Source organism: Camelus bactrianus, unplaced genomic scaffold (genome assembly GCF_048773025.1).
Source record: "Camelus bactrianus isolate YW-2024 breed Bactrian camel unplaced genomic scaffold, ASM4877302v1 HiC_scaffold_152, whole genome shotgun sequence".
Lineage (NCBI taxonomy): Eukaryota > Metazoa > Chordata > Mammalia > Artiodactyla > Camelidae > Camelus > Camelus bactrianus.
In genome coordinates, this window is record NW_027413922.1 from 392,626 (window position 1) to 405,687 (window position 13,062).

The 13,062-nt window shown below is 55.7% G+C and overlaps 1 protein-coding gene across 1 annotated transcript; it reads right to left on the bottom strand.

Moving 5' to 3' along the window:
- Positions 1-944: 944 nt before the first annotated feature.
- Positions 945-7,723, bottom strand: LOC141576628 (tensin-3-like). Its single transcript, XM_074360107.1, has 3 exons — positions 4,713-7,723; positions 1,736-1,831; positions 945-1,437 (listed from the first exon to the last, which is right to left on the bottom strand). The coding sequence occupies exons 1-3, from the start codon at positions 4,834-4,836 to the stop codon at positions 1,289-1,291; spliced, it is 369 nt and encodes a 122-aa protein (XP_074216208.1). The 5' UTR covers positions 4,837-7,723; the 3' UTR covers positions 945-1,288.
- Between the last annotated feature and the right edge of the window lie 5,339 nt (positions 7,724-13,062).

Sequence of the window (13,062 nt, forward strand, 5' to 3'; positions counted from 1 at the left end):
GGGACAGCAATGCTGGACACGTGTCCTTACACAGCCGAGAGGGAGCCCTCGTGTAAACTGTGGGCGCTGGTGACGATGACGGGCCCCTGCAGGCTCAGGGACTGGGATGAAGGCTGTGCACGTGTGGGGGCAGGGCCACATGGGAAATCCCTGTACCTTCCTGCCAGGTTTGCTGTGAACCTAAACCTGTGCTGAAAAATAAAGCCTGTTACTAAGAACACAGTGCTCCGGGGAGTCGCCGCCTGGGGTCAGCCTGGGCTGGGGGCAGCGTGAGTCCCTCTGTGGACTCACTGGTCACGTGCACATCTGCACGCCTGCAGCTGGAGGGGCAGGTCATCACGCCCTGCCTCACCACACCCCCCCGAACAAAACCCAGGACTCGACCTTGATTCCACGGAATTTGGTCCTGATCAGCCTGCGGAGTCCTGGACCTGCCGCCCCGACCCCTGGGCCCCCCAGCCCCAGTGCAGCTTCCCAACGGAAACCTCCCGGGATGCACGGGGAGGAAAGGAGCCCGGCAGTGCCCAGGACCGGGAGGTTTGGGGGACGCAGCAGGGACCCACCTGCCCCCTGCTTCAGCAGCTCCGTCGCGGAGTTGGCCATGGTCTGGGGAGAGCTTTCTGTTATTTCCTCCAACGGATCTGCCGGGAGGAGCAAGAAAACACAGACATGGGTCCGGCTCGCCGGCAAGAACCCTCGTGACAGCGGGGAAGCCCGTGACTGAGCTCGCGGAGAGAGGGGTCTCCCCAGGCGAAAACAGCCCAGCCTGGAGAAACCATCACCATGTCCGGGGCAGGTGCAGCCCAGTGAAACACCCTCCTCGTCTCTGGGTGAATGGAGACGAACAACTGCATCTTAGAAAGCAAGTCAGCTTTGCCTGTATTTTAAACGAATCGTCTTTCTGGACCATGATGCAATTTGTGACCTCGAGGCTATCCGGGGAAGTGGACGCCACTTTGTGTTAAATCTGTGTTGTGGGTGTTTTCAGACAGACACCAAGGGAAAGAGCCGAGCCCTTCCCACACCTCTGGCCAACAATATCAACAGCTGGTGATCGTGCAGAATTATAAAACTCACACGTAAATGGCCCTGAAGGTCCCTGAGTCCAGGCATGTTGTAATTTTGAGCCACGGGTCTCTGCTCCACTGAAACTGTTCCCAAAGCCCACGATGTGAAGATACGACCGAGGGCTGTGTGTGCAGAGGGACCACCTCTTACGTGACTGGGGTGGGCTACTCAGGGCGGACCCCCAGCGTGGGAGCAGAAGGAACTTCCGGTCTGATAGTTCTCACTGCATCTGTGCGGGCGGGCGAGCCCACCCAGCCAACCAGAGCGGCCCTGGGGCAGCCGGCAGCGTACCTCTGTCTGGAATGAGCAGTTTGCAGGGCAGAGCCAGGGGCGTGATGGAATGCTGGCACACCAAGTCCGTCAGGCTCCCTGCGGACGGGCGAAGACAAAAGAGGCATTAGCACACTGCACCTTCTGAAAGGGGGCCCTTCTATCTTCAGCAGCGCGCACGCTCTGTTACTGGGGGGCTCTGGGCAAAGCCTCAATAACTGAGGAGCGTGGCAGGTGGGGAAGGGTCGGGGGAAGGGGACTGCGGCTGGTTCTTGGCAGAGACACCCCCCGCCCATCTGTAAAGGACTGGCCACACCGCCTGCGGGATCCGAGGCAGCTCCCACTATGAACGGGCTTGTGGGTTCAGGACGCCGACCACGGGCTCTCGGCCACTCACCGAAATACGGCTCGTTGGGGCATCCTTTCAACTGCACTCCCTTCGGGGTGCACTCGATCAAGAAATGCCGGACCAGTTCGTTGGCCAAGTCTCCAGCTGGGGCAAGAGATTCAAAAGGAAGAGAAGTTTTACAGACCGAGCGCCTGGGAAGGTGGGGACATGGGAAGGAGAGCTCGGCCCCGCGGGAGGCAGCTGAGCTGGGGGGGGTCATGGCCTGGATGGGCGGCCAGAACGCCTCCAGTGACCATGCCTGGAGCTGGGGAGTCCCCGGGGGACCGTTTGCAACATCCTGCAGAACCATCCCCAGGGACCCGGACAAGCAGCTAAGAGCCAGTGATGTGGACTCCAGCTCCTTCCCCTCCTGAGCGGGAGGCCAGGGAGACCCAGACCCTGCATGATGCCCCAGAACTCATTGCGGGAAAGAGCCGGGTGGTGCCAGTCTCCTGGGTAACTGAGCCCCGAGCCAGCTGCAGGAGCCCCCGGAGGGCGGGCCCCCGCACACCTGCGTTCACCCGGCCCACGAGCCCAGAGAGAAAGCACAGCATGAAACGCCAGGGAACGGCAGGTGGTCCAGGGAGGGAAAGCACAGATGAGCAGAAGGGACAGGAGCCGCCGCCCTGCGCTGACCAGCACGGCGCTCCTGGTCCTCCGTGGGGACGAGCCTGCATGACCACTCATGCTTCTGACGCAGGACCAGCTGGCTCCCGTGACGCATGTTACACACAGAGACGGCATCAGCCATCTGAGTGCCGGCACTGCGCGGGACAGGTAGCCGGCAGGAAGGGTTCCAGGGCACGAAGTGACTGCGGGAACCCAGCCGTGCGGCCATGGCTGCCCACTCCCCGGGAAACCAGTGGGGCATGGGGACCCGTGGGCCTCTTTCCGGGTTTGGCCAGCTCTCCTCTCAGATCTGTCCCTGGGCTCTGAAATCCAAATGCCACATCCAGGGGCCGGGCGAAGCCGGTGAGCCCCGATGTCTGCGCCTGCAAGAGCCCCTATTTGTGGCCTCTGCCTCAAGGCTGAGGCAGGTCAGCCTGAGAGATGGGCGGGTTGCACACCTGGAGGGGACAGTTACACACCACCGTCTGTGTTCCCTGAAAGGCGATGCACGCAGGAGGGGTAAAGGTGGCCTCGCTTTAAAAGCCTCAGCGGAGACAGAGGAGCTGGGCAGCTGCGGGGCTCTGACTCCTGCCTCCAGACTCCTGCTGTAACTGTCAGCCACGGGTTTCCCTGCAGCCCAGCGCCTGCATCCCCCAGTCAAGCCGACGCAGCTCCTGAGCTCCAGAAGCCCTGGTTTCCACTCAGGAGTGAGTGTGTGGTGGTCCCTCCTTCCTTCCTTCCTTCCCGTCCCAGGCTCCCCTCTCCTGGCTGGTGTGCACACAGCATCTCCCTCCCTCACTTCCAACCACGGCCCCGGGCTCACCCCTTCCCAGCCCCTCCCCGCTGCTGTGCACACATCCACCACCTGCGTCCTGATAACCCCTGGGCCACCGAGTCTCACATTCCGCAGGGTGTAACTCACTCCAGGCGCTTTTCCACCAGGAAGCTTTAAGCAAAGAGTTCACCCAAGGACTGGGTGCTGGGCATGAGTCTGAGGGAAGTGGGCAGCGGCACCTTTTTTAAACACCGGGGCTTCAGAACCTGCTTATTCTGATGCCCGCTGCCCCCAGGCGAGCCCAGGTGCCCCCCGGAAGAGCCATGTGACGTGCTGACATCCACAATCTCCGTTTAGGGGGAAAGAGAGGTAAAAAAAAACTCCCATAAAAAAAAAAAACTCCCATTCTTTAGCGTTTGCAGCATAACGATAAGAAAAAAAAAGGCAAAGAGGAGGGTGACAGAAAAAGAAAAATGAGAGTAAGTGTTAGGGGTCAGAGAAGGGAGGACGTAAACTGATTTGCTGGAAGCCAAGCCTGTCCCCGAGGGAGAAGGCGAGGAAGGACCTCGTGACCCTGTATGCGAGCTGGTGGCATCAGCTTTAGTTCAGGAATTTTTAAAAATGGTGTCTTCCCCAGCTCTGGTCTGGAGGGAAGCCAAGAGTCAGAAGCGAAGGGCAACCTGGTGATTGGAGCTCGGTTTCTAGGCACTGCTCCCGGCAGAGAACCAGGGTTCTTGGGAAGAGGCCAGGCCGAGCACAGCGTGTCTGCTGTTCCCGGGAGCTGGTGGCTTGCAGGCTCCCGGGGGGCCACCAACAGGACACGGGGCCAGCTGGACGGGCCTCGCGGGGCGGAGCCGGGGGACCTGGGGCCCCGAAGGAACAGTGGTGCTGGGTTACGATGCCCGGGGAGGGAAGGGCATGGCGGGCTCCCCACAGTCCCGCGGCCTGGGTCCACTGCACACCCACCAGGTGCAGGACAACGCTCGCCTTGTGCGCAGGCACCACGCACTTCCCTGGGCCTGACGATGTCAAGCCACGGAGCGCCCGTTACAGAGCAAGAGGCCCGAGTGAACCACGTGGTACCCGCTGGCCCTCGGCACCGGCCGAAGCCCTGGCCCGGAGGGCGGAAGGCTCCGTCCTCTCCCCCGAGGGGTGACCTGGTGACACCAGGCCCGCACCGGCTCGCGTTCAATCCACCAGAACGCTCGGCTGGGAGGAGGAACGAAGGCCAGGCATGTGGTGAGCCGCCTCTGGTGTAAGAGGGGAGGACACGTGTGCTTGTGTGCACTGGACAGAGAGCCAGGGAGAAGACAGGGGAACTTATTAGACGTTTACGCTCGGAAGTCAGAGGGACTGAGGCAGACAGGCTGAGAGTGGGCACCGTGTCCGGCATCTGACCCATGGGCTGGGTCACCTGCTCAGAGCAATCAGAAAAATAAAGCTGACAATTAACCTCCGTTCTTGAGCTGGGCAGCACTTCCTAAAACAGAGCCGAGACAGGAAATGCTGAGAAGACCCGTGAGGGCTGTTCCTGTCCCCAGGGCCGCATGGGCGGGAAGGTTAAGCAGCAGGTGGGGCTGAGCAGAGCCGTCCGGGACCCACCTTTCTTGTTCAGCTGCAGGACGGAGGGCGGGGGCATGGCCACCTTCATGGCCAGCCCGTAGGCGCCCCGGAAGGAGTGGCTGTCCCTGACGATGAAGGCCCTGGGCTCCTTGTCCTTCAGCATGGCGATGGCTGCAGGAGGGAAAGAGGTGTGAGTGTGTGCGCAGCGGGGACCATGGCCTGCCTCTCCGACGGCCACACCCGGTGATGGCCGGGGTCTGCAGGGTCACCAGACAGAGGTGCGGCTTTCATGTACACACACATAGTACACATATGACCCCCGTCAACCCCACAGCACCTGCAAAGCCCCCGTGACACCCCCACCAGGAAACAGGCACACACGCCCAGACCGCATGTCCCCACAAGCAGTGGCGCCCAGCACCAAGGGAGGCCACCTGGGCCGTCTCCCGGCCTGGCATTTCTTGCGATATTAGAAAGGACACTGTCAACTTTCAACAGAAGGAAAGAAGTTTCTGATCGCACTTTCCAAGTCTGCGCATGTGACCCCAAAGTCACTGCATGTTTACTACAAATTTCCCTCTCTGCCCCAGGGAACGGTAAAGATGTGGCCACGGGTGGCCCTCCATCCGGTGGTTGGGGAAGATGTGGCTGCTCTGGTCAGTGGTTCCCACCTAGGTGGGGCTGTGAGCCCCTTTTCGGTGTGGCGGTCACCTGTTGGTCAGGGCCAAGGGCTGAGCCTGGCCCCGCGCTCTCCACCCGCCCCAGGTGAGCGCTGACTGTCACTTAACAAGAACATCCCTCCCTGCCTTGCCTCTGGGTTGAAGCCTGGCTCTCGCAGGCCTTCCACTGATGACACAGGAAGAAAGAGCGATGGGTCAGGGCGGTGGTAACCTCAGGCAACCCTGATGGTGCCCAGAGAGGAGCAGAGCCCAGAGCTTCCTTCACAGACCTGCACCTTTTATAGAAAGACAACTAGCAATCTGAAGCGTAATGCAGTGCAGAACGGCAGCTGTAACACCGCCTTTCTGTGGAGCCTGCAGCCCTGTCTGCAGCGGGTCAGGGCCCGGGACACAAACCCGGGAGAGCAGGAAGCCTGTCTCATCTTGGGAAACGCCCTGTCCCAGCCCCGTACGCACCGACTCCAGCCCCAACCTCCTGGCCTGGCGAGACACGGGGTTCCTTCTGCACTTCTCCGTGGGGCTGCCCCCAGCCCCGCGGGCGGGACGGGGCCCCCAGGTGGGGGCTTGCACACAGCATGTGGGGAGGGGCGGAGGGACCGGGCCTGGGGTGACCCTGACACGGCGGAGGGACCGGCAGCCTCTCCCACCTGCACTGGGGACCGGACGGAGCAGGGTCTGGGTCACAGGCTGTTTTCCAGATCTGGGGCTGAACGTGTATGACTGTTATTCTTTAAGTAAGGGAATCTCACTCACAGAAGTCGTATTTTTTTCCACTGTGACAACCTCACTAGCTCTGCCTTTCTAAGTCGTGACTCCACCCCACGGGGGTGGAGACAAGCAGCCCAGACTCGTGGGGGGCAGAGATGGCCAGCTGGGGCTGCTCCGGGCGGCTCCCGGCTCCCAGCCCCTTCCCCAGAGGCCAGGCCGCCTGGGACACGGGGGCCACATGTGGAGGGCAGCCTGAGGTCTGGGCTGGACTCACTGTTTCCTGAAGCAGACAGGAGCTCACACCCACCAGGGCACCGCCAGGCTGCAGAAGACACTCCCTCACCACCTGTCTCCCTGCAGCTGCTGCGTTTAAGGATGGGGAGCAGAGGCTGAGAGCCCTGACCTCCCGCCAGTTCTATGTCCACCTTTAAAAAATGCCAAGGCCCTAAGTGCCACAGTCATGTGACCAGCTGTGCCTGAAAACAGCCCCGGGGCCTTTCCCCTCCTCCACCTCCCTGAAATTTCACTGCAGCCTTTCCAGGAAAAGGCACATTCCAGAGGTTACAACAGAACCTCTGGTGGCTTTCTTCCCTCGGGAGAAGTGGCACCCCCGACAGAACAAGTAGGGGTCCATACAAAACACCCAGGAAACAGAGGAAGCTCCGCTCCTGGGGTTCAGCTGGAAAAAATCAATGCCCAGGCCGCATATCAGCTATTTTGAGGTGGGGGGACGGCCCAGAAGAAATGTTCTTAAATTTGTGGCTCAGAATGACGACCACAGTAACTCCACCACCCTCTGTGTGCCCAGCAGGGCTAGCAAGGAGGTGCCCTCTGCCCAGGACTGTTCCCCAGGCCCCCCCAGGCAGGAACCGCCAGGCAAATGCCAGCCACACCTGCCTCTTCTGAGTGCCAGTCCAAAATGGGGCAGGCCAGCCCTCCGCCCTGGGATGACGGGCTGAGCTCACGCAGACCCATAGGAGGGTCTGCTGAGAACGTTCCAGAACAGGGCCCTTGACAAGCACTCCGCAGAGTCTGTGGGCAGGATGAGGGCCACGGTCACGGGGACTCTTGCCAACGGAGCAGGGAGGGGATTGGACCGGGCATCTGGCCACAGCGCAGCCCGGCCATGAGCTCAGTCTGGCACAAAGGCCAATTCAGGGCCTCGGCAGCCCCCCAGGCCACGGGCTCCCCATATGAAACCACAATGGGTCGGTCCATTGAGCTCCCGGGAAGAAAGGGACATGCTTAGCATTTTTATGATCTCCTTAATTGAGTAGAAGAATTTTGAATAAAAAGCTGGACAGAGCTGTTCTCTCGCCTGTTTAACCCCTCAGATCCAGGCACTTTGGGGACGTAACCCCGAGAGCTGGTGACTTCCTCCCCAGGCTGAGGGCCGGCTCCGAGCAGCAGTGGAAGCCAGGCCACCCTCTTCTGAGCCCAGAGCCCCCGGGAAGCCCCTGAGGAGTTTCATACTTCCGGGCACCTGCCAGCCCCCCAGCCAGGGCCAGAGCATGCTCTCGGAGGGAGTCCGCTGCCCAGGGTCCGCCCAGGGGGCCCACAGCTCCACAGGCTGCCAGCCCCCACTTCCACTCGGGTTCTGGGGAAACAGCGCCCGACAACCCTAACTTGCTCTCAGTTCCTCCCACTGTCCTGAGACTGCACGCAGGGGTGAGGGCTGCGCGGGAGAAGCTGGCCGCAGGCCCCATCGCCTTTCGGGTGCTTGGTCTTCCACATGGACAAAGGCAGGGGTGTGACGACTAGAATTAGAGACGCCACCCACCCCGGCCCTTGGCCCCGCCGCTCGAGGCCTTGGCAGGCTTCTTGTCCAAGTCTGGGACCCTGCGTGGGGGCGGGACACGCGGCCGCTGCGAGGGGGCCGGCCCCGCCCAGGGGCGCTGGTCCGGCTCAGCCAATCGCGAGCGCCGGGTACCTCTTGGCGCCAGCGATTTGAATGGTTCGCGGCCGCACGAGGTGGCAGCAGGTGGGCACACCGCTGCCCTTTTGGGAGCTTCTCTGAGATTGGGAGGGGAACCCGCCCCTCGTCCTTTCGCCGGAGCCCCACCCTCCCCAGGCCGCGGGACTGGTGAAAAAAAAAACAGCTGGGAAAGTGAAACAACACTGACTTCAGGATAACGGTTACCTCTTTGGATGCAAAGAAGGGAATGGGATAAAGGAAAGGTGAAAAAGAAACTTCAAGCATTTGTATATGATTTGATTTCTTAAAAGAAAGATTTTTAAATGCTACCGTTTTGCCACAATGCTTCAATGTTTTGAAGAAATAAAATGTTAATATGTAATTTTATTACATAAAACCCCAAAATATAGCCATGCATATGCACACAGATATGCATATTTTATATGTAAACATAAACAACATGATTCAATGAATAAAATGATAGAGATTTTCTTTATCATTGAGTTTTATTCTTTTCCTGAACTTACGGTTATTTCAGGTATTTCAGGGCTCCAGAGCTTGCCAGGAGACGCACATGTCCAAGAAGGCCAGTCCCCAGCAGGGAAGCAGGATGGAGCCTCAGGTGCAGGTAGGTCACGGCACGATGGGGGTACTGGGGATGGTCGAAGGCAGGCAGGGAGGCTCGGGGTCAGGCAACGGGGAGGGAAGCACCGGGGTGTATGTGAGGCACAGGTAGGCCAAGGCAGGATGGAGTGAGGGGCGCTGTGTGGGACCCAAGTAGGAAGGGAGGGGAGGGGTGCTTCAGGAGCCAGGGTCGGGCTATCCCCTCCCCCCACCTCCTGCCACCTCCCAAAGCAGCAGCTGAGTCCCTCCTGAGCTCCCTGTCTGACAGGCCCAGCTTTGGCATCTGCGTCCTTGCCCCAAGTTGCTACACGGCTCCCCTCATCTGGAGCCCCTGGCCCACTTTTCTTTCCCACCACAGACTGAATGCATCTTTGGACATGTGGCTGGCTCTGGGATGAAATGTTTCCAGGGCACTTCATTGGCACTCTTAACTCCTGTCATAACACACTGAATTGTTTTATAAGTACGTTTATAAATAGCTCATTCACAAGAATATCAAACTTCCTCACTCTTGGTCAACATTGACAGATTGTAATTTATCTTAGCATGTTATACATACTCCAGTCAAGTATTTTTCCCCCTTTGTCTGTGATCGTCTACAGAGAAACCTGGACTGCTAGTAGCTGAGAGTCCATCTCTGCCTTGCTCTTTCATTTTTCCTGAACTTCCCGTGTGGGATAATTTCTCATATTGCTTTCCCTGATCCTAACTTACTTATTATAATTAAGCAGGGTGTAGGAATAGGAATATAGTATAGTTATGAATGTACAATAACATATATTCCAATATTCTAAATTGATTTAAATTTACTTAAAAATTATAGTTGAAGATAGAGTGCCTCATTTGGAAGGGAAGAGGGTCTACAGAATATTTGCTTTTATAAAGGGGGTATTGGGTCTGAAATGATAGCTATGGCCATAAGTTAGCAACGTTTGCTAGGAACTGGGTTGATGTTAACTCTGCTAGTTCTGATCCATAGATCATAGTCCTTTGTAGATATATGGTCTATTGTAGACTTTGTGTGTTAGGTGCAGCATTTATCACATTTTATGTACCGCATTATATATATGACATTCAGAAGCTTAGCCTTCTAAATGAAAAGATAAAAGGACTATAGATGAGTAGATTCTTAGTGAGTTGTTCCCCGCCCTCTCCCATTCCCACTAATTTGGTTAGAGATAGCCAATACAGAAGATTCTTTAAACATGTGGATGAGGATAGAAACTCAATCCTTAACCATTACACAGTTTCAGGACTGACTTTAAATTAAATTTTAGGCTATCATTAGCAGTGTACCGCTATTCTCAGGTTTCTTTTATAGTCTCTTGTTTCGATGACCTTTTCGTACTTCGGTCTTTGCTTAATTTCATGCAGAGGTAGAAAATACGGTAATTTTTAACAACTCCTTGGTAATTCTGCAAATACAAAGGAAGTTTCAAAAAGACAGATTTAAAAGAAAAGAATTGATTTGATTCCAAAGCTGGTATTAACATATTTTAATGCATATAAGGATCAAGATGAATCTTAAGGTTATAAGAGGCCCATCAAATTGACCTACATGAGCTCACAGAAGTTACATGTTTCCTCAGGCCAAGGAACTGTTTCATGACCTTGAAGGGTATATTAGTATTTCTATGTAAGTCATTACATTTTCAAACATTGGAACTGCTCAGATTTGGTTCACTGCACAAACCAATCACTTAGAATGTTAAAGAGCATGACTTTGGTCTCCTGGAGACAGCTCTTCTGTGATTGAGCTCTCGTTTCCACGGCCTGTCTACCTTCCCTGTTAATTTTTTTTTCTTGTTTTTTTTTTTTTTCACCCTTGTCAGCCTACATTGTGAATGCAACTGATAGAACAAACACCAACACCTAACACTGGAAATTCTCTCCTCTAAACTCATTTGAAACACATACTGAGGTTCTCAATCGGCAAGTTTTATAAAATGTCAGAACGTTTTAGAGTTGGGAGTGATTGTTGGACTCATTATAATCACACAGGGAGCTTAAGAAAATACTAATGTCTCAGCCCCACCTTCAGAAATTCTGAATTAACTTGTCTGGGGAAGACTGCAGGCCCCTATGTTTTTAAAAAGTTTTCCAAGCAATTTGAATGTCCAGCCAATTGGAGAACCACTGGGATAGTCCCATTCGATCAGATAAAAACAGAAATTCATATAGGATTAGACATAGCAAAGGGCACAAAACTAGACATCAGAATAGCTGAGACTGAACACTGACGGTGCCGGCCCTCCCCGCCCCGCAGAGGCCCGCGCGGCCTCCCTCCGCCGCGGGGACCCGGGGTGGCAGCCGCCGCAACCCCCGTCCTTCCCGCGCCCCTCACACCGCCGCCGCCGCCGCCGCCGCCCGCACTCACCTCAGTGGCGCAACCGGCACAGCCGGCCGTCGGCCTCGTTCCCGCCGAGGCGTCTCGGAGCGGTACTCCCTTCGCGGGCCGGTTCTTTCCCGGCGGCCGCAGGGGGTTCAGGGGTGGGGGGCGTGGGGAACGGCCGTCACTTGAGCCACGAACCAAAGCGCCGCCTGGTGGCATTTTCCACAGGCCGGCGCCACCGCAGCCACCTTGGGTCCGCACAGCCCTCTGCTGGCCGAGGCTCTTGCTGTCTCGCCGAGCCCACAAGCCTCCGCGGACAGGGGAGGGGGCCGCGGCGCGAGTCGGAGGCCGGGCGGGGGTGTGCGCAGACTCTTTCCTCTGGGGACTGCGCGCATGCGCACCAGCGGGGCGGGACCCGCGGCCGCTCCGTGGGGGCGGGACACGCGGCCGCTGCGAGGGGACCGGCCCCGCCCAGGGGCCCTGGTTCGGCTCAGCCAATCGCGAGCGCCGGGTACCTCTTGGTGCGGGCCATTTGAATGGTTCGCGGCCGCCTGAGGTGAGGGCAGATGGGCAGCCCGCTGCCCTTTTGAGAGCTTCTCTGAGATCGGGAGGGGAACCCGCCCCTCATCCTTTCGCCGGAGACCCACCCTCCCCAGGCTGCGGGACTGGCAAAAAAAAAAAAAAAAAAAAAAAAAAAAAAAGCTGGGAAAGTAAAACAACACTGACTTCAGGATAACAGTTATGTCTTTGGATAGAAAGAAGGGAATGGGATAAAGGAAAGTTGAAAAAGAAACTTCAAGCATTTGTATATGATTTGATTTCTTAAAAGAAAGATTTTTAAATGCTAACATTTTGCCACAATGTTTCAATGTTTTAAAGAAATAAAATGTTAATATGTAATTATATTACATAAAAACCCAAAATACAGTCATGCATATGCATACAGATATGCATATTTTATATGTAAACATAAAAAACATTATTCAATGAATAAAATGATAGAGATTTTCTTTATTATTGAGCTTTATTCTTTTCCTGAACTTACGGTTATTTCCGGTACTTCAGGGCTCCAGAGCTTGCCAGGAGACGCACATGTCCAAGAAGGCCAGTCCCCAACAGGGAAGCAGGATGGAGCCCCAGGTGCAGGTAGGTCATGGCAGGATGGGGATACTGGGGATGGTCGAAGGCAGGCAGGGAGGCTCGGGGTCAGGCAACGGGGAGGGAAGCACCGGGGTGTATGTGAGGCACAGGTAGGCCAAGGCAGGATGGAGTGAGGGGCGCTGTGTGGGACCCAAGTAGGAAGGGAGGGGAGGGGTGCTTCAGAAGCCAGGGTCGGGCTATCCCCTCCCCCCACCTCCTGCCACCTCCCAAAGCAGCAGCTGAGTCCCTCCTGAGCTCTCTGTCAGACAGGCCCAGATTTGGCATCTGCGTCCTTGCCCCAACTTGCTACACGGCTCCCCTCATCTGGAGCCCCCGGCCCGCTTATCTTTCCCACCACAGACAGAATGCATCTTTGGACATGTGGCTGGCTCTGGGATGAAATGTTTCCAGGGCACTTCATTGGCACTCTTAACTCGTGTCATAACACACTGAATTGTTTTATATGTACGTTTAGAAATAGCTTATTCACAAGAATATCAAACTTCCTCATTCTTGGTCAACATTGACAGATTGTAATTTATCTTAGCATGTTAAACATACTTCAATTAAGTATTTTTCCCCCTTTGTCTGTGATCGTCTACAGATAACACTGGTCTGCTATTAGCTTAGAGTCCATCTCTGCCTTTGCTCTTTCATTTTTCCTGAATTTCTCGTGTGGGATAATTTCTCATATTGCTTTCGCTGATCCTAACTTACTTATTATAATTAAGCGGGGTGTAGGAATAGGAATATGGTATAGTTATGAATGTACAATAACATATATTCCAGTATTCTAAATTGATTTAAATGTACTTAAAAATTATAGTTGAAGATAGAGTGCCTCATTTGGAAGGGAAGGGGGTCTACAGAATATTTGCTTTTATAAAGGGGTTATTGGGTCTGAAATGATAGATATGGCCATAAGTTAGCAACGTTTGCTAGGAACTGGGTTGATGTTAACTCTGCTAGTTCTGATCCATAGATCACAAT

What these genes read in the sequence shown, in the direction of transcription:
- LOC141576628 (XM_074360107.1), bottom strand. Translation starts at nt 4,836, where the DNA reads ATGCTGAAGGACAAGGAGCCCAGGGCCTTCATCGTCAGGGACAGCCAC. An exon ending in CCTGCAGCTGAACAAGAAAG is followed by an intron (nt 1,832 to 4,712) that starts GTGGGTCCCGGA and finishes CTCTTGCCCCAG; the next exon opens with CTGGAGACTTGGCCAACGAA. An exon ending in CCCCAACGAGCCGTATTTCG is followed by an intron (nt 1,438 to 1,735) that starts GTGAGTGGCCGA and finishes GCCCGTCCGCAG; the next exon opens with GGAGCCTGACGGACTTGGTG.